The sequence below is a fragment of the Mirounga angustirostris genome, unplaced genomic scaffold, assembly GCF_029215605.1.
Source record: "Mirounga angustirostris isolate CCGP_5_RB_7025 unplaced genomic scaffold, mMirAng1.0.hap1 SCAF_9, whole genome shotgun sequence".
Lineage (NCBI taxonomy): Eukaryota > Metazoa > Chordata > Mammalia > Carnivora > Phocidae > Mirounga > Mirounga angustirostris.
In genome coordinates, this window is record NW_026991717.1 from 39,235,492 (window position 1) to 39,262,700 (window position 27,209).

Here is a 27,209-nt window from a genome sequence, read left to right on the forward strand (position 1 = left end):
TCTCATTCGGATCCTTTGCTCTGGGGGAAGCCATGTCATGAGTAGCCCGGTGGAGAGGCCTGTGGGGTGAGGGACTGAGGCCGCCAGCCAACAGCCACGTGAGTGAGCTTGGACGCGGGTTGTCCGGCTCCTGACAAGCCTCAGATGACTGCAGCCCTGGCCGACAGCTTGACTACAACCTCACGAGACCCTGAACCAGAACCACCCAGCTGAGCGGCTCCTGCATTCTTGAACACAAGAAACTGGGAGAGATAAGAAATGTTAGTTTCAAGCTGCTACGTTTTAGGATAATTTATTACGCAGCGATAGATAATACACATGACTTCTCCGAGCACTTAATATGCTAATGTAAATCTCCAAGAAAGAAGATATACAATGTAACATTCCCCTTAGTTATCTGGCCAAGGAAGCCTTCTTTTTTTTTTTTTTTTTTGAGTTTTCTCAAGAGAGAAAACTGATTTAATATGGCTCTGGTCCTACAATTAAATGTGACTTCTAACCCTGATCTGTTATCAGCTAGTCATTTGCTCTTCCAGAATCTCAACTTTTCCCTTTTATAGAGTAGAAAGAAACGACCTGCCTTTGCATAAATCATAAATACAACCCCAGATGGCCTAGTTCTGAGCTCTTGGGTGAGGGGTGCGAGAGTGGGTTGACTAGGTCTTAAAAGGAGCTTCACCCTGGGGCTTAGGTGGGTTTTCGAAGGTGGCAGGTGGGCCCGAGGCCCAATGTATCTTTCTTCCTCAGGCCATTTCCCCAGAGTGATGAGAATTAGTGTCTTCTTGTAGCTCGTGCACAGTTCAGAGATGGGAGGCATGGACCTGAGCCTCCCCCATCAGACCTGGAAAGCTCCCTGCCCCCACCCCGACACACACCCCCAACCTGTGGACACAGTGCAGCCATGGGCAGGAGGGAACATGAGAACCTTCTCTGGCCTCAACAGTAAACATATGCCCTTCCTCCGTTCTCAATTTATCCCCTCTACTCTTTCCCTGGTAAAAGACTGAAATCAAGTTTCAGGATGCTGGCTGGGTCAGAGACCCACGGAAGCCCTGCATGTCCCTCTTTGTTAAAAAGAAGACATTAAAAAAAAAAAAAAAAAAACCATAATGCGAATACTTTATTATCAATGAGTGACTGGTATTAGCTTTTTGTCTGGGCATTAATATTTCCAAAACCATACACCAAACCCAGGCTTTTCCACCTAGCTCTGCTGTATCATTTTCTTTAAAAAACAAAAAAAAACAAGACAAAACAAAAACAAATAATAATAATGAAGAGGAGGAAGGAGGAAAAGAAAGAAAATATATTTGTATTGAAAGAATTATAAGCCAAAGTGCGTCTTTCTTGTTTTGTCCATATACACACATTGCACCATACATAAATAATTACATTGTAAAAATGACTCCATAATTACAAGTATAATATATATTTCCATATAATATATAAAACTTTATATTAAATCTAGGTAGATGATATTTGGGGGGTGTCGTCCGTGGGGGGCTGCGTCTCTGGGCGCTGGGGCAGGTCGCGGCGGGCCGCTATCTGTGGGTGTTGAGGAGGACCTCGAGCCAGCAGGGGCAGGAGGTGATGAACTGCCGTGAGTAGCAGGGCCCCCAGCCCTTGGCGAAGCTGATGCGGACGCTGTTGGGGTCGTAGGGGCCGTCGGCGGCGTCGGGCTCGGGCCCGTGCTGGAGCAGGCCCGAGCGCTCGAAGTCGAACACCTTGATGGAGTAGCCGGGCGGCACCTTGCGCACGACGAGGGCGCGGCCGCCGGGCGCGTCCAGCGTGGGCGAGTTGACGAAGATGGGGTGCTCGCCGCGGTTGTAGGCCCACACGCCGTCGGGCTCCTTGCTGAGCACGATGCCGAAGCCGATCTTGCTCCGCGTGCGCCGCACCGACTCGCTGCGCTGCTCCAGGTTGAGCTGGCCCAGGCAGAAGCCGCTGCCCTGAGGTAGGTCGTAGAAGATGCTCACGGCCTGGTCGTACACCGCGTAGAGGCGGCCCACACGTGTCCGGTGCTCCCAGTAGGCCACGCTACACCAGTGGCTCGGCTTGGTGGCATCCGGAGACATGCTGGCGTCTGCGGGGCAAGCACAGGGCACGGGGGGCGGTTAATGGGGGGGCAGGTGGGGGGCAGAGGGGAGCAGAGGTGGCGCCGCTCGCTGGAGGGGGCGGGTCGGTGGGGTTTGCGGCGTTCAGCAGACCTGCGGGCACCGACGCCTGCCGGGTTGTCCTCAGGAACTGTAGCTCGCGGGAGAACTGCCCCCGACGCACACGCAAAGGGGAGCCCACAGAGAAGGCAAGTCGCCCACTGCGTGCTCCGGGCTCTGGGTACACAGACATGAACCGCACCCGGCTCCTGCCCGTGGAATTTTCCAAGCTCAAGCTAGCAGGAGAGAGGGACACCCCCCCCCCCGCCCCGCCCCACAACACACACACACACCCAAAGGAGGGGCTGAACACCGAGCACCTACAATGTTCCAGGTGCTGCACACTGCCCTTCTGACTCACTGGGTCCTCCCCTCACTCCCTGACCAGGCCACCTTCTCCTCATTTTACAGCTGAGGATCCAAGACTTGGCGGACACCAGCAGCCTGCCAGAGGCCACACAGCTAGTGCGCAGCCCGGCCTGGGTCTGAGCCCCGCCAGTCCAAGCCTCCACCTGAACAGAGTGGGGTTAAGCTATTAGGGGGCGTAAATCACCACTCAAAGGGGACCCAGGCACAGGAAGACACGGGGGGGGGGGGGTTGGCCCCCAGAAACCCTTCCAGCCCAGAATGCTCCCAGCCTTGGCCTTGAGCATGATGCCTAGTTTCCCAGTAACCCCCACCCTCCACCCCTCAAGGTGGCTCTCTTGGCATTAAGTGCAGATTTTCACCCGAACTGCAGCCCCTTCTGTGAGACAGGGAAGCTGAGGGTCTCCGAATGTTAAAGCAAATTGCCCCGCAAGGGCTCCAGGGATCGCCAGCTCTCCAAGGTGGGTGCGGCTCCTCTCTGAGCCTCAGTTTCCCCATGGACAGCAAAGGGGTGGCCTGGATGACTGGAATTCCCTTCCCCTCCAGCTTGAGGCATGTGTGCATGTCCACAGGTCTGGATGAACAATTTTCTGACACCAGACCGAAGGCCACACAGAGGCCTGGGCAGCCCCATCTTTGCCGCTCCCGTGTGTGGCCAGCTTCTCAGATTCTGAAACCTGGTCTTGCAGAATCTGGTCTTTCCTTTGAGCGCAGAGTTCTGGGAAGCAGGTGGGCATCCGTGACTGCCCCGTGGGGGCACATGTTCCCACACAGCCCTTGGATGGGGCTCATGCACAGAGGGAGCGGTTCTCCCGAGAATGGGATGGGAACACAGTGAGGCATTTCACGGTGTGGCTTCTCCTAGGGAAACTGATCAAAGTCCAACCAAACCCGAGGAAGAAAAAACACTGCTAACAACTTCATTCAGGAGCCTGGGCGAGGTCAGCTGTCTGCCTTCAGCCCAGCCCCGCCTAGAAGCCCCAGAGCGGCAGGGTGACGGGGCCCCTCCGATCCTCCCATGCGCTGGCAGGCCCACCCAGCCACCTAGCAGGAAAGTGTCTTCCCGAAGGGCGTCCTGTAGGCTGCCAACTCCGCTGAGGCCTTGGACTGGGCAGAGCCCCAAAGGGCGTGCCCCTCACCCTCTGCCTGGTGTTGAGGTCCCAGACACAGGTCCCCAGGTCACTCCTGATAATGTATTAATTTGCCTCCAAGTCCCCTCCAGGCCCCTCCTGGTTCTGGCCAGTGTGCAGTGGGGGGGGGGGGGGGGGGGGAGCGGAGAAAAGACACTGGTCCTTGCCCTCAGCTGACTCGCCCCTTGGCCAGCAGGCAGAGAAACAGCTCTAGCTTGGGTGGGCGACCAAGCTGCAGGCAACTAGGCGGGTCCCAGCAGGTGGGCAGCCAAGAACACTGCAAGCTATGGCCCCTCTCTCCATCCATCCATCCATCCATCCATCCACCCATCCGGTACAGGTCTGGGAGTTTCTAAGAGGTAGGAAAGCAGCACGATCCTGGCCCGGCCGTGAAACTCCAGCGCCGGTCTTCTCCTGAGCAGTGAGAGTCCCTTTAGTGTACCAGAAACAGAGAGGGAGGGAAGCAAACACCTGTGCCTGCAGAATGCTGGGTGACAGGAGAGGACACGCATCACTGAGAGCCTTGCATCAGCCAGGCACCTTCTTCCCAACAGACTTGGTTCACCTCTATTACCAGCCCGTTCCACAGGTGAGGAAACTGAGGCCCAGGGAGGTGCCATGAGCTGGTCGAGGGTACACATGAGAGATTGCCAGGGCCAGCCTCAGTGCCAGGCCCACACTCCGGGCGGGGGGGGAGGCCGTCTCCACACTCCGGGTAGACTCCCCGCTGAAGCCCCTGCACTGAACAAGTCCCCTCCCTTCTCTAAGCCTCAGGGTTCCTGTGTGTGACCAGACTGCTCTCACGGTCTGAATCCTAGAGGTGCTCACCCACAAGCCGGTGAGTCACTCCGCCCCCCCACCCCGTGAAAGGCCTTCGCTCCCCGAGGGCGCACCGCAGCTTCACTGAGTGAGGCTTACTGCTATCCCCCCTCTACAGATAAGGCTCAGAGGGCCACTCAGTCATAAAGTGGCAGCTCTGCCCCAGGGTGGAGCCACTCCATCATAAAAGGTGAAGAAGCACTTTGGCAGTCAGAAAAGGGGGGTGGGGAGGAGGGGGAGGAGGGAGGTTGAGAGTAATGGAATTGAGGGCGGGTGGGGGGGATACTTCCTGTCCCCCTCCTCTTAGCACCTTCCACCCCGGCCAAGCCAAATGCCCCTCATCATCTACCCCCACCTCATCAATACCCATGTTCCAGCCTTGCTCTAGCACTCCTCATGGGGATCGGCTCCTGTGCTTGGGAAATGAACCCCACAGAGCTGCCTGGGCCCAGCCTCACCTCCTGCACCCTCTCTGGTTAAGCAAACTGGGTAACACTTCATCACACCTGGGCTCCTGGCCAAGTCTTTCAAATTCCAGAAGATGGATGCTGCCTCTGAGAAGCCCTCTCTGGTTTCTCCCTCCCACGCCCCTGCGGCCCTCAATGCAGTCACTCCCTAGGCCTGAGCAGGTGTCTGTGCTGTTGGTCAGTGCCCCTGGCCGGTCTAAACTTTCCAGTAGGAAGGGGTGGGCCTCCATCCTCTCTACCTCTGTCCCAAGACTGCATGTATCCCTAGGGTGCTCGAAGAACATGCTAAAAGGGAAGGAGGAAGGAACTAAAATTCATCCTAAGGGTAAGCCCACTGCCCTGACCCCCAGCTCCCATTGGATCCTGCCCAACAGGTGGGGCCGGTGGTCTCAGGCCCCAAGGGATGGTGGGCAAGGACTGAGGTCTGAGGTCTCCCAAGAGCGAGCCAGCAAGTGAGCACATCACCATGCTCGGGGCTCCCTGTCCCCACCCAGCTCTTGGGTTCTTAGGGCTCCAGAGCTTGAGGGACCCACTGACATCATCTTGTCCAGGGAGCCCCAACACTTTGGGTTTTCACAAACCAATACATTGTTTAACAGAGGGACTGTGAATATACAGGGTTACTACTGTTTTATTTTGTCATGTACAGACTTATTAAAAACCCCAAGACCATCGACTACCACTAGCACAAAAGAAAGTATAATTTGATAATAATGAAATAGTTAGAACCTAAATCAGGAATGTAAAAGTTAACACAATTAGATTATAAGAAATTTTCTTATCTCTTTCATTGTGGACCAGTGAAAACATAGAACAGAGACTGGCCTGTGAGAACCACTAATTGAATCCAATGTCCTTGTGCCCCAAGGATGGCACCCCAGGGGTCCAGGGGGACTCACCAAAGCACACACAGCAACAGATAGCAGAACTGGGACCAGAACTTGGGACCCTAGAACTCTAATCCAGTGCTTGTCACATGAGCCAAAGGGTTTCAGAGTAAGACGGACCTAAGGCTCTCACCACTGACTGGATGTGTGGCCATGGACCAGCCCCTGAGTGTCCCTAAGTCTCAGTCTCCCCACTTGTAAAATGGACTTATTCATAATCCAGCGTCTCATTTATATGGTCCATCTTTGGATTTTCTGGAAACTCCAGCAGCAGATCAGTTGGGTGCAGAAAGAAGTAGCTGTCTGTTTACCGGCCCCAGGGCTGGCCCTAACCCTTCAAAGGCCAGGCAGGGCTCCTTAGGGGTGTTGGGGGTCATGACCCAGGGTCACCACCATGGGAGGGTACAACAGGATAGTGGATGGCAGCGTCCCTCACTGTACTGATGGGAAGGTTTAGCTTCTAGCCTGGAACCCGAGGTTAAAGAGAGGTGCTCACCAGCACAGGAATGAGGAATGGAGCAAGAATAGCTGAATGTCTAGAACAAAGTCAAGGGCCACTGTGGCTTGGTTTACACACACACACACACACCCGTGTGGATTCGGGTCTCAGGCAGTGTGGCCGATACAAGCTGACCTGCTTGCTCCCTGCAAATGAGAAGGCCGGCCCCCCAAACCTCTGCCCTCCCCCATGGTGGCGGAGCCCCACTCCACCACCGTGCTCCTTGTCCTCAGCCTGGCTGCCGCTCAGGGTGCGAGGGGACAGTCTTTTGCAGAAGATCTTTTTCTCCTCGTGTCTCCAAGGCTGTGGTCCCGCCATCAACCTAATTAGGAACCAGCTCCTTAATTGCAAATAAATACCAGGGAGTCAGACCCGAGTGCACAACATCAAAGATGACCGCGCTCTGACCGAAACTCTTGCTCACTACCCCCTGCTCGGGGCCTGGCCTAGTTCCCAGCCAGACTCTGGGTCCTGGCTCGGAGGGCTCTGGGGTGGGGGGGGTGGTAGGAGAGGAGAGGTGCGGTCTGGCGCTGTGTCTGGGGCAGAGTGGCCCCAGGCTCGGGGGGGGGGGGGTCAGGAGTCCTGCAGTCAGGGGTCCTGCCTCTGGGCCTGCACTGGGCAGTTCATCTTCCTTCTCCGGGCCTCAGGCTTCCCATGTGAATCATGAGCTCAAGATCTCTGTGATTTAGTGAATGTTCACAACAGCTCCACCTGCAGTCACCAAACCAGGCAGATGGCTCAGGTGTCCATCAACGGGAGGATGGGTATTAGGGCCTGAATATTTATGAACCCCTGAAATTGAGATACTGAAATCCTAACCCCCCAGCGCGATAGCCTTTGAAGGTGGGGCCTTTGGGAGGTGATTCGGTCATGAGGGTAGAACCCTCATTAATGGGATTAGTGGCCTTAGAAGAGAGGCCCAGGAGAGCTCCCTCACCTTCTGCCCTCCTGGGGACACAGCAAGAACACGGCCATCTAAGAACCAGGAGCTGGGCCCTCACTAGACACCAACACTGCCAGCACCTTGATCTTGGGCTCCCCAGCCCCAGGAATGGTAAGAAATAAATACATGTTGTTGAAGCTCCCCAGGCTATGGCTTTTTTGTTATAGCAGCCCAAACAGACTAAGGTCATGGAAACACAGAAATAACGGACATCCGTACGATGGAACGCGACTCACGGATAAAAAGGAACGACCTAGGGAAACACACAACACCGTGGGTGAATCTCAAATGTATTGTGCTAAGTGAAAGAAGCCAGACACAGAAGATAGGCTGTTTGTTTCTATTAATAGAACATCCTCGAGTAGACAAAACTAACCTACAGTGATAGAAATCAGAACAGGGTTTACCTCTGGGGAGCGGGAATGACTGGGAGGGGGCGTGAGGGAACATTCTGGAATGATGGACACGTTTGATATCTGGCTCGGTACCGTAGGAACTGGGGTGTACACACCGTCCGAACGCACCACCTATACTCGGAGGAGGGGTGCATTTCCATGTAGGTGCATTTCCAAGGTGCATTCCTTGAAAGAATGAAAATGTGCTGCTAGGTCAGCCCCCTGTGGCTGTCTTGGAGTGGCCTCAGCAGGGCTCTGCGGTGGCCCAGGGGACAGCCGCTGTGTTTCCAGACTAGGCAGGGGTGGCCCAGCCTCCCGGTGGTGCCCACATTCCTGCCACCAGAGGGTGGTGGACGCCTGCGGTGGGCAGGAGGAGACTGGCCCACAATAGGCGCTCTCCCCTACACCGGAGCCAGCCCCTCCAATGGTTGGCATTCCTTCCTCTCGGCCTCTCTGCCCAGTGAGGGTGCTGCGAGCCCAACGTGTAATTTGGGGAGGCGGGGGCTGCTGGGGCACCAAGGGGCCGACTGCAGCCTGGGGGGTGGCGGGAAGAGCTGAAATCCCAAGAAAAGCCTTTAGCTTCTTCGAATCAGCAGTTTTCTGTCAAAACAAAGGGCAGGAACGTTCCTATGTGCTCCCCCGTGGGCTGCACTCTCCAAAAGCCTGAGCACACGCAATGCAGCTTGTTTTTCTCATGATCCCCCCCTTTCCATTTGGCCAAACTGCCTCGGACTGGGCCATCCTGTGAAGGGAACCAGAGATGTGCCCAGATTCAAGTCTCTGGGCCCTCAGGCTCTGAGAGAGAGACAGGAAGGCTCGCAGCATTGGCAGGCTGGGCCCCGCGTCCTCCTGGTCTCCAGGGTCTCGGCCGGGCGGCCCATACTCCTCCGTGTTCAAAGCCTTTGTTGCTGCTTCCCCCCCACTTGGGGCCACAACAGCCTCCCTGCCTCCCCTAGGGCTGGGTGGAAAGGGCTGACCCGGCCACACCTCACATGAGCACAGAGCCGGGGCAGACAGACCCAGACCCCACTGAGGGCTGGGAAGCGAGACTCAGAGGCCCAGAGAGGTGAAGTGACTTGTCCAGGGTCACCCAGTAAGTTGGGGACAGAGCCAGAGAGGAGCCCCAGCGTGTGTGTGTGGGGGGGTGCTGGCTTTTCCAGTCCCCTTTTCGCGGGTCGCACTGGGGCCTCCTGCCCTCCTGGAAAGCTCCTTTCTTCTGTCCCATGTCATGCCTGTGACTTCAAGTTCCCGCCCAACCGGCAGCTTTTTCATCTGCGGCTCCCAGGCCTGGGAGTAATTATGTGGCCCTGCATCTGGTTAACCTAACACCCCTTTAAAAGCCCTGTTTGCCCATTAGATAAGTAGTTTTTGTAATCAAACTTAAGGGGAGAAAAGGAGTTTCCACTTAACCTTCCTTTGTCATTTTAAGCTGCAGAAATGGCTTTGGGTTTTGCAGCAAGTCCAGAGATGCAGCATTAATTAGAGGCTCTTTTTTTTTTTTTTCTTTTGTTAAGGGAGGGGGAGACCAGTCCTTTATCCCCTGGGCTCTGGCAGTAAAAGCAGAGAAGGAATGCGCACGGGGCCATGTCATGTTAATGGTCAACAGCTTAGAACGAGCCTCTCTGCTGAACTCTTTCCAAAAGCAGGGCCCAGCTGACAGGAGTTTCCTCTTATTCGCTCCCACTCGCCCCTCCCCACCCCCCACCTCAGCTCCAGCACCTTTGGCTCTTAGAGGAAGCCCGGCTTCCAAGAGGAAGTTCCTAATCGGTCATTACATCACGGGCGGTCTGGCCACCGCTGCCGCCTGCCCAGGGTCCACCTCAGGGGCTCTCTCGGCTGCTGGTCTCCGGGGCCGAGGGCTGAGCTGGCCACCCCCCTGCAGGCAGTCGGCGGCTGCTCTGCTCGGGGATGGCCTCCCCCCACCCCCCAAGGCAGGGATGAGATGGAAATGCCAAGGCGGAATGACAGCAGGGGAGGAGGGAGGCCAGGAAACAGACAGGCTACAGGGCCCAAACTGACAACTTTGCAGAGGCAAAAACTGAGGCTCGGAAGAGGTCAAGTGACTTGTCAAGGCACGGTGGAAATTCGCCACACGGCCGGGACCCATCGGGTGTCTCCTGCACAGGGCTGGATTTAAGAGCGTGGGCTCAGGAGCACAGCTTCCTGCATGTGAATCTCAGCTCTGCCACTCACCAGCTGTGACATCTTGGGCACACGAGTTTACCTCCCCAGGCCTCAGTTTCCTGATCTGTGAAATGGGGATGCAACCATTGCTTATTTCATCGGGCAGCTGGGATTCATTTCAAGGGCATCAAATAATGCCTGGTTCGAAATAGGCACTCCAGAAATAACAGCTGTTCTTATTTTTCCTGATATTATTAACCACCGTAAATCTTATCTCTATATATTATTTGTATACATTATTTAATAGACTGAGTCAGCTCGTTGGTTCATAAAGGTATTCACATTAGGTAATGATATTTACAAAGATAAGACATGCCAATGGAGTTGAGAATCAAGGGGAAATAGTAGTAGTAGTAATAACAATAATAAAATAAACCAGCCAATAATACTAATAAACCAGCCACCATTTAATGAACCTTTACCAAATGCCAGGCAGAATATGAAGCACTTTAAATGCACTATTTCGACATACTGGCAAGTCACTTTACACTCCCACCACCCCTTTCAGTCATTCCCATTTCAAGATGAAGGAACCGAGGCCCAAATGTCAGGCAATGTGTCCATAGCCCTCAGCTAGGAAGTTGCGAAGCTGGGATTTGAGCTCGACTATCTAGGCTTTGATTAGACAGGGGACTCTGTGTTACTCTCGTGGTTGCCACCTGGAGGAGTAATGCCACAGGACTGCACAATGACCACCCAGCCAGGTCCACTCTGAGCTGGAATGGGAAGGCTCTATAAAGACTGGACATTAAAAGGGGTCCTTGGGGGCGCCTGGGTGGTTCAGTCGGTTAAGGGCCTGACTTCGACTCAGGTCATGATCTCAGGGTGCTGGGATCCCTGCTCAGTGGGGAGTCTGCTTGTCCCTCTCCCTCTCCCTCTGTCCATCCCCCACTCATCATGTGCACGCGCGCTTTCCCTCTCTAATAAATAAAATCTTTAAAAAAAGGGGGAGTCCCTGGATGTGGCAACGTGGGAGGCCACCACCCCACCACATGCCGCCCACCTTACCATTACCAGAGGGCAGTGGGGTTTTCAAAAAGCATGCCTTAGAACAGCTACCAACGGCCCCCTACACAGTCCTGCAAACATATATACTTCTTGAGTTTTTAGTATAGTTTCTCCCACACACTCCCACCACCCCTCCAAAACCCGATGAGCGTTTTCTAGATGTTACAGTGCAGAATGGTGATCTTGGGAAAGGGCTACTAACCCCAGGTGAGTCCCTGAGGGTGGTGGGGAGGGGCCGGGCGCTCGGGCTCTTTATCCATTCTCTCTTTAGAAACTCCCAAGTCCAAGAGATGGAATCATCCCCCTTCTCAGAGGACGGACCCCAGGTTGGAGAGGCCACAAGGCAATGCAGGGTGGGAATCCTGACTGGCTGGCCTCACACTCTCTGTTGGGCCCTCCATGCTGCCTCATCTGCCCTTTCTGCTCTTTGGGGTGGTCCCCAGAGCCTCCGCCCTGGATGGGCTTAGGAGGGAGGGTGTGCAAGGATAGTCGGTGGCCACAGGCCATAACCAGCCTTCTCTAGGGAAAGACCTGTGGGCACTGCAGGAAGGCCTTTCTTCCAGCCTTGGCGGCCTGACCCTGGCCTGCTCGGCCCCACATCGCTGGTGGAACAAAGTAGCAGCCTGGGCTGAGGTGGGCAAGGTTTCCACTCCTTTATCCCGTGCGGTATTCAAACAAGTCCTGAAAAGTGAACTCCTTGTGCACCCCTGACAGAAAACAAGTTCCCACCCGGGCCCGAACACACAGGCCTGCTCAGCCTTCCCCCCACCCCCACCCCCACCCCACTTTCCCTGGGACCTACTACTTCAAGGGGGACAAAGCTGGGGCCCTGCTGCCATCAGCATCCGCCTCGCTCTGCCACCCCGGCGAGATGGTCCAGGCTCCCTGCACCGAGGGAGGAGTGGCTTCCCCCCGGGGTCTCTGTGCCCGGTCCCAGCTCCCTTCTTACAACACTGTGGGAAGCTTCAGCCTCTGAGAGCCACCCTGGGGCTGCCATCAGCCTGGGGGACCAGACAACACCAGAAACACCGTGCACCTGCCTGGACCAGCCTGGCCCTCCTAAAGGAAACCCAGGCACCTAAGCCAGAGACAGAAGACCCCAAGGAAGCAGGGCTGGGACCGAGTCGGGGTGGGGGAGAGAATTCTGGTTCCCTGGGCCTTGCGAGGGAAGGACGGACGGAGAAGTGTCTATGAGGGGAGAGACAGCGATAAGCAGCTTATAAAATCAGCCCACATTTTCGAGAAGGAACCAGTTTCTGCAACAAAAGCCTCTGAACTTTGCTCCCATTCCAAGTCCTCTTTTGTCTTATCACCAAGTCAGACTCTGAATCTGTTTGTTTGTTTTCTTACCCAGAGACCTACTGGGGTGGGGAAGCCTTGCTTTTCATATTGCCCCTGGAAAGATTCTAAAATAACACTCTTTGTGCAAGATCATGAAGCTGGGCACCTCCTGGGTCCCCAGGAAAGAGGTGGAAGTTATGAGAAGGGAAGGGGCCCCCCCAATCCTCCCTGCCTGCAGGTGGGCCCTGTTGATGGCCCAATTCCCAAATTCACACACAAACTGGGCCCCTCCCCGGCCTTCAGGGTTCTCAGTCAGCTGAGATGGGTTTTCTTTTCTTCTTCTTTTTTTTAGATTTTATTTATTTATCTGTGAGAGAGAGAGAGAGAGAGAGAGAGCATGCACAAGATGCGGGACTCAATCCCAGAACCCCAGGACCATGACCTGAGCCAAAGGCAGATGCTTCATGGACTGAACCACCCAGGCGCCCCATAAGCCGGGTTTTCATTTTCAAGCTTTAGTTGCCAACATTCACTGATTCAACCCAACCTTGACTTCCCTGTTGAATCCGAGACCCCAGAGAACAAAATCGGCCCTTTGGGGGTTCAGATGGGGACAGCCTAGGCATGCGGCAGAGGTGCAGGATGCGGTCTGTGGCAGATGGTGGGGTGCTCCAGGGAAGCCCGTCTCCGGGCATGTTCCTGCCCTGCAGGCTCCCGGAGCCGGGAGAATTTGGGGCACCTCTGCTTTTCCTTTCTCTCCCAAATACAATTGGGAGTTTTACTGGAAAACCTCCTGCCCCAGACTTCTGCTTGGACCCAATATAAAGCCATAAAAGCAAAGTACCCCCAAATCACCCTCCATCAGCCTGTCTCAGCTCTCAGGGGCAGGAACCCAGTGCTGGTATAGAAACAGCCTGAGGGATAAGCAGGTGAGGCTCCCCACAGCCTGGACCCCTCAAATCCCTGGCCCTACCACCTTCTGCCATTGGGGTCCCTTAGCTCCCTGTGCAGTGGACACCCTACTCTGCGTGAACTCTGTCCCACCCTACTCTCCCTTGATCTGGCAGCCTCCTGAGACTGCAAGTCTGCAAACTTGCAAAACTGGCACAAATCCAAACAGCTCTGTTACTGTGGGCAGATGCCGACATCTCTGAGAGCCAGGACCAGCGACACACTTTTGGGGATCAATATGAAAACGAAAACGCAGGGCTCCTTGTTCAAAAATTACTCAGGGGGCTCCTGGGTGGCTCAGTCGCTTAAGCGTCCGACTCTTGATCTCAGCTCAGGTCTTGATCTCAGCTAAGGTCCGGGAGTTCAAGCCCCTCTTTGGGCTCCGTGCTGGGGGTGGAGCCTACTTAAAAAAATGATTCAGAATTTCAGGGGTGAAGGCAGTGCACTGAGCTGAGCGGAGGCCCCGCCTGAGCACCGGTCCTTGAGTGAGGCCCGTGGTGCACACCAAGAAGGTGGCCCCGAGGAGTGCTGGTTTCCCTCGCAGAGTGCCTCACTCAAAGGGAGTTCGCGAAGGCCCTCACGACAGTTTCCTCCCCTAAGCCCCAACATCTGTCAGACTCCTGCTCAAACATCAAGACCCCGACATCACCTCCTCTGAAAAGCCTTCCTCAGTCCCCGGGTGTGACCACATCCTGTTTGGTGTTGCCGTCAGGAGCCCGGGGAGACATCTGGGCTGAACCCAACTGAGGGCAATGCCCAGTGCCTTCTAGAACTGCCTCTCCCCATGGAGGGCTGCTGGCAGCCACAGGGACCCGGTGATGCTGCCGTCAGGAGGGCACGCGTCTCCATGCCTGGGATGAGGCTGCCCTCGGCTCTGCCTCTCCTCCCTTGGGCCCTGGCGCCCAGCTCCCGACAGTGGGGTGCCAGATGGATTTTACAGCCGAGAGCTGGGAAGGCAAATCCATGGGTCTCCCCTGGGTTTGAAAAAGGTGAGCAGCCACACCTGTTCCCAGTTGACAGGTGACAACACTGATGCTCAGAGGCCAGGACACTGAGGCAGGGGGGGCGAGGCATCGCTCCGACTTGCTGATCCTCAAGAAGCAGCCTGGCTGATGGAATCCCGGATGAGCTCACTGTGCGCAAGGCTTGTTTCAGTAACCCCCCACCCCCCCAAAATCGCCTACAGTCTACCGTCATCTGTGTTGGCAATGGGGGTGGATTTCACTTCCGCGGCTTGCTAAGTCAATGAGGGTGAAGGGAACAGAGGGCATGGCTCTGAATGGAAGAGCCGAAGAACAGGGCGGGAGGCTGGTTTTCTTGTTTGCATAGCTCTCAAAAATAAGCCTCATCTAACATCAGCCTGTTGTTATTTACCAACAAGACAGTGTCATGTGACCTCTGCAAGTCAAACACACCTGCCTTGATTTTACACTGAAGATGCAGGTTAGGATAAGCACCCCCAAATTAAAGTACCAAAGGCAGGGGTGTTCAAGTCCAAAAATAATCCCCGCATTAAATCCTTTTCTTTAAAATACCCTTTTGCAACACAACGGTACATAAACCACACCTCTTCAGTGAATGCAGAGTCCAGCCTGCTGGGTTTTCTTAAAGTGAGGGTTGCCTGGATCACTCTCGTGTATTTCTAGAACAAACAGGAGGGCTTTGTAATAAGCAAAAAACTAATATTGACCGGACAGATCATTAAGCCACAATTAATACTAATATTTGCCGTAAAGAACGCAATAACCCGAGATTTAAAATGTTCCCTGCAGAAATGGTGCAAAAGGGCTTGGCAGCACGTCTGTGGCCGTGTTACTGTGGGTGCCTGAAGCAGCCTCGGCCCAGGCTCCCAGCTGCCCGTCAAGGGCTGGCTTGTGGGATCCGGGGCGGGAGGTGCAGGGGAGGGAAGGAGCCAGTCAGTCTGTCCATCCCATCAGGCTAGCAGGTGGCCACAGTCCCACAGCCCCGGCCCCACGCTTCAACCCCCAGTCCAATACTGGTTTCCACAGCAGCAGGAGGGCAAGCTTGGCTCCCGCGGCCCCGACAGCCCAAGCCAAGAAAGGTGGCTCTATCCCCCCATCAGTGGTGATGGTGACAGTGGGATGCTATTTTGAAATGTGGAGGGTTTTCCAATTCTCCGAGCCCATTCATAAGTGACCCCGTTTTAGGTTATGAAATCTAAAGCTCAGAGGGGTGGGGTGACTGCCCCCTGGTCCTCAAGGGTTTACAAGGAAGCAGATCAGGGCTTGTCCGGGTTTTCTGAGGCCGATGCGCTCCTTCTAGCCATCAGCTCAGGAACAGTTGTGTATTTCTCAAAGTAATCCTTCAGCCTGTGTCTGAACACACACGGGCTCACACGGCAGGACTCAAGTCACGAGAGCGATGGTCCTGTCAACTGTGCTTCTATCTGGTCTCCCACAGCTAAGAGGGGCATAGGGCTTGTTTGCCATGATCCAGTTCATAATCCTTGATTTCTTCTAGAAAAGACAAGAAGCCCAGGGAGACATCTGAGCTGAACCCAACTGAGGGCCATGCCCAGTGCCTTCTAGAACTGCCTCCCCCTGTGGAGGGCTGCTGGCAGCCATAGGGACCCGAGTGCTAGTGGGAGAAAGGAGTGTCTTTCCTGAGTCATGGGCAGGCACGAAGGGACTCTTGGGGAAGGAGGGTGAATAATCGTGTCTGCACCCCAGCAAAAAGCACACACCTGGCACTGCCGCGTGGGCCCAGCAGAGCTCTGCTGAGGGAGCACCCTGCTTACAGCTGCCGTAGGCATCCCCTGCCATTACTGGGTTGTCACTGAGGCCTCATCTCTGGTCCCTCCCTGGGAATCCAGCTGCTAGTGAGCATCTACTGTCTACAAGCCGCATCTCATTTAACCCGGAGAACGATCCCGGGTATACCCTTACAGACGAGGAAACCGAGGCTCAGGGAGGTTAAGGCCCCTGCCCAAGGTCACACGGCCGATTAGTGGGATTTGAACTCCAGGCAGCCAGACTCCACACCCACTGTTCCCTCCATTCCTCCTCAAAGAGTGTGTCCCAGCGGGCACTCAGCTTCTAGCCTAGACCCAGCTCGGCCAGGCGGCCAGGGCAGTCCCTCTCCCTGCTGTCTCCCACGGGTGTGCCTCGCGCCTCCTGCACCGAGGCTGGCACGGGCCACACGGCCCCCCACCCTTTCCTCGTCCCTTCCAGTGGGCACGAATGGTCCTGCAGGCCGCCAGCGTCTGCATTCCTGGAGTGCATGCCCACACGGGGCCCACTAAGGAGGAGCCGAAGTAATTCAGCCCATAAATCATGGCCATTGTGAATTTCCCTTTTAGCCACAGGCAAAGTCAAACTTTTCCTCCCCCCACTGTAGTTAACCACTCTTTGTTCACTCTATCTCTCGCAGCTCCGCCTGGCTGGGGGCCAGCTCTCAATTATTAATTAATCTGGGAGGCGCAGGTTGCATTCCCGGCCACCTAACCGCTTCCTCCTCGGTCAGTCGGAGCTCACAGGCCAGGCCCACTGAGAGGTATCAAGCCTCACACAACATCCCAGCCCTGTCTTGTGGCCAGAGCTGCAAGAAAGGACGCTGAAAACAGGGGTTAAAAATAACAGCACCAAACCCAAGCCCCCAGAAGTCTTCTTTTCCGGCTCCATCCCAAGCTGGGTGCCACCATTACCCTAAGACCATGGCATGCCTCAGTTTCTCGTCTCTGCCATGGGGAGAAGATGCAAGGCTGCTGTCTGTGTGGGCTTGGGGGCAGGAAGGGGATAACGGTGAGCCCTCCCCTGATAATACTCACTAGCCAGAAAGGGGGACCCCAAGACTTGAAGCTGAGAGGCCAGCAGAGACTGGGCTGGGGAAGGTGTTGCCTCTAATTCCCTCTGCTCTCTTGCTCTACCCTCACTGGAGGAAGAATGACAGGCAGCTGGGTGACAGAAGGCAGGGGACGCTACACTTGAGCTCAGGTTTATTCAAGTCATCCAGACGTCTGCAGAGACGGTGAGGAAGAGGATGGACGTGTGGGGCCGTCTGTGTCTGGGTCAAGTTATTGGGAGGCCTCTGCATGGGTAAACGCCCCAAGAAATCTGGGCACCCACAGAACAAGGTGACCACCCTTGGGGTGAACTTGTAGCCCTCCGTGATAGTGAGATCCGGCTGTGAAATCAGAGCACAGGTCTCCTAAAACCAGTGCCGCATCCTTGGACCAAATAGCATCTTTCATTCCCGACTGGAAGTAATGTGGAAAGGCTCAGGCCAGGGCTGGCTGCCAGAACGCTGATGGTGAGCCATAGCATTAGTGAAGGACAAAAATGGTAGAGGGAACACATCAGATCATAAAAAAAGGATGAACATCCGTTGTTGCTGGAAAGTGCCATCGAGTATCCGATCCTGGTCATCTTCCTCCCTTTCTCCTTCCTCCACTGGCCCCATACACACCCTACCATATGCCAACTTCACCTGGAGTGTCCACAGGCCAGTCAAGCTCTGGGGACAACACCGGAGGCTATGGTCTGGGAAAGACCTTGGAAATCTCACGCTTCATCTACTCCATAACATGTCTGCTTTTGATCTGATAAAGACACATGATTTGTCCCCGGAGTCTTCACATAACATTGACACTCTGAGGAGGAAGGGACACTTTGGGCTTCCCTTACCCTAAGCGCTGAGGCTTTTGGATAAAGCACACATGCTGCCAAGATAAATTATCGTGCACATATAATAAAGTACCATTAATTAGGACTCATAAATCCAGAGTTTGTAATAATTCCAAAAGCAGCTGGGTTGAAGTTAAAAAAAAAAAAGTTTTGATAAACAAATGCAAAATATAAATAAGGTTCAGGAGAACTGTTTATCCTATGAGGACTGTATAAACAACTGGCATACCAATTACAAATCGCGCTTATCTGTTCACTCAAGCACATCTCCAAATGACCTCCAACAGGAAACATTATCCGGTTAGCATCACAGTCCGTGGTATTTGAAAATCACAAAACTTGGTTTCGTAGACAGCCTTTCCATTCGCCCACCATCCAATCTGCCTGCACTGGTGAGGCGTGCCCGAGTTGTCACTGTTCCCTTTCTAGGTATCTGGGAAGCCACCTGGACGGCCGAGCCCCCGGCACCCCCGGGGCCCTTCAGCGAGTGGCCACCCAGGAAGGAGTGGTGGCCCTTGGCTCCAGCCGGCCAACTGGCCACCCAGTTATCTCCGTGCCCATCTTAAAGAAGCAGCACTTCCTAAGGCGTTGGGCCCGGGGACCCAGCCAACTGGGGCAAGTGCGCGTGAGAGCGGGGGGCGGGAGGGCACCCCGTGTCCAAGCCCCTCAGGTGCCCAGAGCAGTAGGTGAACCAAGGTCGGTCGTGGCCTCCTTGGTGATTCACACACAAGCCAGGCTCCATGCTTTCTCCCTGGGAGGCAGCTGCATTTTCCACTCTGGGGCATCGATACTGTCTTCTGGGGAGCAGGCAAGGTGAGAGGCCCGGGAGCGTGGGGTGGCAGGAAGAGGCCCCGGGTGAGGCTGGGAAGCCATCAAGCTGAGAGGGTGTGTTGGTCCTGGCCCGCGAGGGAGAGACTGCAAGGCCCCAGAGAGGCGGGCAGGGGGCCAAGCTGGAAATACCGAGGGCCGCTCCAGCTCCAGCAGTCGGCCTGCCAAGTCGGGGAGGCGGCACTGACGGGGGAATGGCAGGTTCCGGCCGGGCGGGTCCCCAAGGCCACCGAGTCAGGAGCAACCGCCTGTGTCACCGGGCACGTGGGGGCTCGAGCCGTGCCAGGGAGACCCAGAGCCGCCAGTCTCCCTGGGGTGCCTCTGTCCTGGTGCTACCCCGCAGCCTGCCAGCCTAAGGACCCCTGGGGAATGCAGAGCCCCTGTGAGTGGTGCTGACCTTGGGCGGGGAATCAGGCCCGGCCTCCAGGCCAGAAGAGTTTTCTTCTCCCTCCACCTTCTGCCTCCAAGTTCTGGAGGGGTTCCACAGAGCCCCCCACGCCCCGCCCCGAGACCACCGCCCACAGGGGAACTACAGCTACTGGCCTTGTGAGTGTTTCAGACGTCTTCTGGATCACCAAGACCCTGATAGCATCCGCCGGGTGATGGAACCAGCCGAGGAGGGGCTCCCGAGGCTAGCAGGGGCTTCTCTCTACGGAGTCCCTTGCAGGGGACTCAGCTTGTGGGGCAGGGAAGCCAGGCATACTGGTGGGCCCTTTTTCTCTGCTGCCCCAACTCCTCTGCACCTCCCTCTCGGGCTTCAAAAGTTGCTATCAGTTAAGACCAACAAAAACACTGAGGCAGGGGCTTGCACGTGCATGCATCCTGAAACCAGAGAGACATTCTGCCACCGACACCACGGGCTCTGTCATTGACCCACAGATGAAAGATCTTCGTCCAGACTTTTGGGATTTGAGCGGGACTTGGTTCAACCCTTGCCCTCCTCTTGGCCTTTACCGTAAAACCAGCAGATGGACCCACCTACTTACAGAAACCCACCAAGAGGGGCGCCTGGGTGGCTCAGTTGGTTAAGCGACTGCCTTCGGCTCGGGTCATGATCTCAGGGTCCTGGGATCGAACCCCGCATCGGGCTCCCTGCTCCACGGGAAGCCTGCTTTTCCCTCTCCCACTCCCCCTGCTTGTGTTACCTCTCTCACTATCTCTCTCTGTCAATTAAATAAATAAAATCTTTAAAAAAAAAAAGAAAAGAAACCCACCAAGAACCACATCCTAGCAGGTCATTCCTGCCAGTCTGAGCCTCTCTACCTTCTCAAAGCGCCCCCTCCCGACAGCTCCCACCCAGCCACGAGAGCAGCCCTGGCGGGGCGGTGCGGGGGGGGGTTACCGAACATGTGGAGCTCCACCCCAAAACCCTGGAAGCAAATTCCCTGAGGGGAAAGAGTGGGTCGGATGTTTTCAGGAACCACTCATTGTGGGTTTGGGATCCAGCCAACAGAAGTACCACGGAGATGTGAGAAGAGCCCTTGCTGAGGAGGCTGGCTCCTCCCTCATGCTCACTAAGCGCCTACTGTGTGCAAGGGTACAACACAGGGTCCCTGGAGGGACAGGTCCCTCAGTGGCGAAGGACGTGCCGGAGGCTGAAGCGAGGACAAGATGACAGAGATGTCAAAGGAAATCAGAGAGACTCTTGTTTTTGTAAACATCATTCCTTCTGGTCAGTTCCAAGTTATTTAGTGGGCTCTACACACATATTTCTTCCCTCAAACCAAAACAGCCCTCCCTAAGACTTCCAGTCTGAGAGGAGTAAAAGAAACAGCATGAACATTCTTTGCAGCGGGCCTATAGGAGGTGAGCACCCACCTGGGCCTGTAGCTAACTGCAAGCCCGTGCAAGGCCCCACCCCCCTTGAGTTTGGAGGGTCGCGTCCCTGCTCCCAACTCAGGATGGGCTCTGTCACCTGGGGAAGCCACCCACCAGCCCAATGGGTCCTGTGAAGGTCTGGCTGTTGAGGGTAAGGTGGGCATTCCACTCTTGGACTGGTGGAAATTCTGAAAATTAGAGAGTGCCAGGGAACATACTTTCTAAGAGCAACCTCATGCTTATTTCAAAGAGAAACTTGGAGGAAGTGAGGGGCAATCAAAGGATTCTTGGGGAATTGCTAAACGTCAGGGCTACAGACCATTCGGCCCAACGCCCTCCCCTTACAGAAGAGGAAACTGAGGCTCAGAGAGCAGAAATCACTTGCCAGAGGTCAGGCAGCGGGGCCAGGCCTCACAGCTAGGGCTCCCTGTCTCTGAGGAAGGACTCGGTCCTCGGTACCACGGGGCTCAAGGAACAAATAATCCTGATGAGGCCAGCCAACACGAATTATTTTTGCAAAAGGGTCTGTTTGTTTGTTCTTGTGGGTAACAGGGAGAGAGTCCTTCCTCACGCTGCTGTCAGAGCAACCCCCACCTCTGCCTGAGGAGTGACCCGCCCCGGCTGGCCGGCACCACCACAGACTCTCAGGCAAAGGATGTGCGTTGCAAAAATGGGGCAAAGTTTCCTATTCTGAAGATAACATTGTAAGACACAGGAAGTCTGCGAGCAGAGCCTGCGTTTCCAGAAAGGTCTCTGCACACCCGTTCGCAACCACTTCCATTGTACAGGGCTTCTAGAGATTCGAGGCTGGGGGATGGGGAAGGAGGCGTGGGGACAGGACTGGGAAGGGACAGCAGCTACTGCCCATGTTAAGGGTCCAGAGAGGGCTTTCTCATTCCCCAGGCTCACTGGGCCTCCCCACAACGCGGACCCCATCCCGAGGCCCAGCTTCCCACCCTGAAAACTAAAAGGGTTAAAAGAGCCTGTGTTCCTCCTACTTTGTACCCTTGTGTCCAGATTCCCAGGCCCCGCCCCTGGAGTTTCTGATTCATGGGTCTTGGGTGGAGCCCAGGAACCTATGCTTTTTAACAAGATTTAAGAGGCCCCTTTTCTGGCTGATATATCATGATCCCAAGAGTAGAGGGTTCAACAGCCTGGCATGGTAGTGAGAGAGCTGGGTTCCTCGAGGGAGGAATGACAGGGGCAGGAAGGAGACCAAACCAAAGGGACTTCCTAGCATCAGACGGACGTGGCGGTCCCAGCGCCAGGCCAGGAGACCGGCAGGGAAGGCGACACTCTGGAGCCACCGCGGATGGCCCTGACTCAGTGTGTCTGGGTGTGCGCGAGGACAGAGCCTTGGGGCAGGGCGCACCTCCTCGTGAGACTTGGAATCCAGGACCTCGGTTCAAATCCCACCTCTGCAGCTTCCTAGATGTGGGTCTGGGACAAATGGCCTTAGCCTCTCGGGGCCTCAGGTTCCCCATCTGTGAAATGGGATCAAGAGCACCCACAACAAAGAATCATTGGATGGAGACTTCCGTACTAATAGCCTCCGTGTCCTGCAAGCTGACCATGTGCCAGGCACACCTAGTTCCCACCACAACCCTACGAGGTAATGTTGTTAGTGCCCCATTTAACAGACAAGGAGAGAACTGAGGCCTCTTGGCCAATCCAAGGAGGTGCCAAGGTGCATAAACATTCAGTCTGACCTCCCCGTTTCCAGCAGGTGTGCAGCAGGCAGTGAGGCTCTCCACAGACGCTGACTTCCTCCCACGGGCACCTTCTAGAACCTACGCTGTGCAAAATACTGTTCTCCTGGGGTGTCAGGAGACCAGTCGCACCTCTGCCTTTAGAGCTCCAAGTCCAGGGAAGAGAGGATGCAGCTACAAAAGAGCACCATAATGCTCATTTATAAATGAGGGCATGGGGCCAAGAAGGCCCGACCCCCAAATCCATCTAGGGGAGGACAGCTGAGCAGAAGGGGGTGGAAGGGAGGGGAAAGAAAGCATTGCTCTGGGGGTGAGGACTGACCTGGGCCAAGGCACTCGGACAGGGGACGACAAGGCACAAACAGCCTCCCGTGGCCGGATTACACAACACGGAAAGGTTCGTGGAGTAAAAAAGAGCGTAAGAGGTTGGCTAGGGCCAGACCATGCAAGACCTTGAATATATGAATGGGGTTGAGCGCTTGGGTTGTGGTGTGGGCACAGTGAGCCATGGAAAGGTGGTGGGCAAGGAGGGTCAGGGCCCTGACGGTTCCCCACTGTTTCATGGGTGTACACCCCACACCCCAAAAGACCATTTACTCCTTATGGGCAGGAACGCTGGCTACAACTGGGTGTGATTAATACGAGAAGACAGGTAGGTGGATTTTATAAGTGGGAACTCTAGGACCGTACAAAGCACTCAGCGCTGAAGATAGGGAACTTTTTCTCTTGATCTTTATTTGTCAAGCCCATTTAGAGGATAAGACAGACTACTCTAGTTTAAAAAATCCAAGGCGTGAGCAAAGACCTGGTACAGTACAGTGAGACAAGCATCTGTAAATACATATTTATCAACAAGTTTGTAATGTTGTTCACGATTCTGTGTCTCTGTCTACTGGATCTGTCAACTTCTGAAAGTACTGTGTCATCAAGCCCTAATCTTCTGAGGGCTTGTCAAATTCTTTTTTTATTTCTGTCTATCATTGATTTAGAGATTTCAAAGCTACGCTGTTGGTGTATAAAGGTTCTCGGTTATTATATCTTACTGACCGTTTTAGCCTTGATCTAAGTCAGGAATCAGCAAAAGCCAAATCTGGCCCACCACTTGTTCTTATAAATAAAGTTTTACTGGAACACAGATATGCTCACTGTTTCATGCATTGTCTGTGGATGCCACACCAGCAGCGTGGAGAGTGGGACAGAGACGGCAGAACCTGCAAAGCTGAAAATGTTTATTACCTGGCCCTCCGCAGAAAAGTCTGCCAACCCTTGATCAGTGTGTAAAATTTTGCCTCTTGGTTCCTTTTAACGCTCTTCACCTGGAATTCTATCTTCTCCTATTAATACTGTTGTACCTGCTTTCTTTTGGTGTTTATCTTTCCTTTTCCACTTTCTGTAGTTTTGACCTGCTTACATCATTTTGTTTAGGTGTGTCTCTTCTGGAAATCCAGCATATGGTTGAGAGCATTTGTCACATTTACTGTCACTAGCGTCTGGACTTGCCATATGGTTACCCATTTTTGTTTGTTTGTTTAAATCTACCATGTTTTGTTGTTTAGAGTAGTTAATTCCCAGGAGGAAAGTGAGGGGGGGAGGAAGACTTCTGCTCTATCAGTGTATTCTGAATTTTATATAACGAGAATATAACTCTAGGACTTGTGCAATGACACATGATTTTATATTTACCAATAAAAAGGAGTTTGAAAGACCCAAGAGTCATGAACATACAAGGATCCATATGATGAATTCGGTCAACAAAAGTTCCAGTCACACTTTCCTTCCCACCACCTCCCCCCGCAGACACAAAGACGACAACTTTTATATAAATGGAGTTGATCTGATGCGCAGTTTGCTTCAGGGAGGGTCCCGGCCCTCTCTGACTGACCAGAAACTGGGCAACGGCTCCCTGAGGTCACCAGCGGCCCCGGCGGCCGGCCCTCCCACGCTGGCCCCAGCCAGGCCATCTCCACGTTTCCAGAGGGCTCCAGCCCCAGCGCCTGGCCCACTGCACTCCCCGCGGCTCCGCTGTCTTGCCAGCATTTCCTTCAGCTCGGCGAACATTCCGGCATCCAGGGCGTGTGTGCGGAATGCGTGCTTGGGGCGCCCCCAGCATGGAACTGCTAGCCCTGATGTCCTGCCAGCCCCACCCCCAGACCAGCCTTCGGCTCCCTCCAGAAGCAGGAGACCTCCAAGAGACTGTGTGCCAGGCCCTGAGAGGGGTCAGAGTCCAGATGGACCAGCCCCCCAACCCACCCCGCCCCGCCTGGGGAGTCAGGGACAGACCCGTCCGGGGGGGGGGGATGGCCCCCCCACCGCAGGAGCCAGCAGGGATGATGTCCTGGCTTCAGGCTGTGGGCCTCTGCCCCACAGTGCTAAATCATTTGTCCACTGTCTCCTGACTCCACGTGAGTCCCTGTCATTCTGGGTGACTCCTCCTCAAGGAAAGGGTGGCTGGAGGAGGTCCCAGTGGAAAGGGAAGGGGCATTTCCTGCTGTCTCTGACACAGCTGCTGGACACCCAAAGACACCTCTCCTCCCATGTCCTACTCTGGGTATCGAAGTTGGAAGGGGCTGAGGATTTTATAAAAGCATTCCCTGGACACCTGCTGTGCTATATGCTAGACCTTCTCAAGTCCTCCTCCTCCTCCGTGAGATCATCACAACAGTCTGGGAGACAAGGACTACCGCCCACACAGTACAGATGGGGAAACTGAGGCTCAGAGAGACGAAGCAATGTTCCCAGGTCACAGAAGCTAGTTGGCAGCAGAAGCCCTGCCCCAAATCCCAAGAGCCTCAGGACTCTTAGTGGGGGATTTTTCCACTATGCACAGCTGCCTCAAGATAGACATGAAGCAGAACTTCCCTCCCAACTCGGGAGGGTCAAGCCCAGAGCTTCCTGGGAGAAGGAGAAAAGTTTCTTCTAGGGAGAAGAAACAGCCAAAATAGCCATAAGACAAGAACCCCCAGTCCCTCACTCTCACCTCTGTCCAGAGGAGCCAGCTTATGCCTCAAGCCACTCTGCTCCTAATTTGCTGTGTGACTTGAGGCAAGTCGCTTCCCCAGTCTGAGTGTCCATTTCTAGAAAACAAGGGGTTCGGACTACAAGAAACTCTGATGTTCCTTCCAGCTCCATCAGCCCAATTCCACCCATTCCTAAACCTGATTGAGTCTCCACTGGAAGATTCTGCTGTGGTAGGGGACCCCTCCCCTTTGTGGGTATGTGGGATGGAGGGGAGGGCGGACAGAGCAATGGAAAACAAATATTTTCAAGGGATGGGAGTAAACACCGCTGTTGGCATGGCAGAGCCTGTGGAGTTGCTGAACTAGAATCCTGAAACCGTTAAAAATAGGAAAAGAAACGGTACAGTTCACATATTTTGCAAAGCTAAGTTAAATCAACATCTGCAAAAAATATCCCCGTTAAACGGAATAGCAGGATTTCATTAAGTAAATTGCAAGTTGGCAAAAATTCTGAAAGAAAGGGGAAAAGCCACGGGCTGGCCTGTAATTTAAACCTTATTTTAACTGTGACAGCATGACTGCAAAGGGCTCCGTTTCCAAACAAAAGGAAAAAAATAAAATAAAACCCCCCCAAAAAAAAAATTTTTTTTTTTTTTAAAGGGCCTCCTGCACTCCCAGGCACGCCCCTCCCCCTAGCTTCCACGGACTCACAATATTTTCAGTAATTATAACGTTACCTAGTTTTCCCATGGATGTAACAAATGAGGGCCAGAGAGAAGGGGGAGGTGTGGGGAAGAGGGAGGAAAAAGTGAGCACACAGACAAAGTCACCATTGTCACCTCTAATTAGTTTTTTTTTTACCAAAATGGCTTGAAGCCCAGAACTCTGGGAATCTTTTTCTTCCTCCAGGAGGCCTTTCTGTTTAACCCCACTGTGGGTTCCCCTGGCTTGAAGCTCCATAGGGAGGTGGGGGCCAAGGCTCATGCACCAGGGAGGAGGGATTACCCACCCTGTGCTGCCATTCACCCAGCCCCTCACCTGGGCCGGGGCTCCTCCTTCCCTGGGCCTCAGCCCCTGGTCCCTAAAATGCGGAGGGGGGTGTGGCTGCTCGCCCAGGTCAGGGCGGGGAGATGAGTGGTGAGCACCCGCGAAGCCCAGCGATGGGTGTGGGCTCTCCCACCTAGAGCCCAGAGAGCCTTTCTTCAGGGACGCAGACCGTGGCCGTTTCACAGACTGGAAAGCAATCCCGGATCCTGCCCTGTATCCTCCACCCAGCACCCCAGCCTCCTGCTCTGGGGCCCCCTGGGGGGTCGTCCAAGGATGAGCTTAGCAGAAGAATATGCTCATCAGCAAAAGAGACTGGATCGGGAAGGGATCATCTACTTGGTTCCTCAAATGTGTTTTCTTACTTAGCGGTGTGCAATTCTGCCCGTCCCCGCTCCCCCACACAGAATCTCACGGTGAAGCCCAGGATCTAAGGTGCTTTTAAAAGTACAGCTTTTCGGGGCGCCTGGGTGGCTCAGTCGTTAAGCGTCTGCCTTCCGCTCAGATCATGATCCCAGGGTCCTGGGATCGAGCCCCACATCGGGCTCCCTGCTCAGCAGAAGCCTGCTTCTCCCTCTCCCCCTGCTTGTGTTCCCTCTCTCACTGTGTCTCTCTCTGTCAAATAAATAAATAAAATCTTCGGGCACCTGGGTGGCTTAGTCGGTTAAGCGTCTGCCTTCTGCTCAAGTCATGGTCCCAGGGTCCTGGGATCGAGCCCCGCATCGGGCTCCCTGCTCCGCGGGAAGCCTGCTTCTCCCTCTTCCTCTCCCCCTGCTTGTGTTCCCTCTCTCGCTGTGTCTCTCTCTGTCAAATAAATAAATAAAATCTTTAAAAAAAAAAAAAAAAAAGTACAGCTTTTCCACGCCTCATGCTTTGAGGCAGCATCCCAAAAGTTTGAAAAGCCACAGATCCAAGGTGTCACCTCTCCCGGGACAAAAGAGGAAACTGAGGCCTCGCAACAAAGAGTGACCGTGGTCTGTGGGCTTCAGGGCGGGCGTGGCCCTGCACTCATGCTGAGTCCGTGAACCCATGAGGGCCTGCCGGGCACCTTCCTGTGAGCAAACAGGAATTTCTGTCGGACCCCTGGCCTGGTGGTGACTGCTCGACAGGAAAAGTGACCCTCAGGG

At 54.5% G+C, this 27,209-nt stretch overlaps 1 protein-coding gene across 2 annotated transcripts in view; it reads right to left on the reverse strand.

Moving 5' to 3' along the window:
* Positions 1-276: 276 nt before the first annotated feature.
* The window catches only part of SMAD6 (SMAD family member 6), a 76,654-nt gene continuing 49,721 nt past the window's right edge, over positions 277-27,209 (reverse strand). For both annotated transcript variants that reach the window (XM_045899820.3, XM_045899819.3), the window contains one exon: positions 277-2,083. In XM_045899820.3, the coding sequence (XP_045755776.1) occupies positions 1,542-2,083 (542 nt within the window). In that variant the 3' untranslated portion in view covers positions 277-1,541. The remainder of the gene's footprint in view (positions 2,084-27,209) is intronic.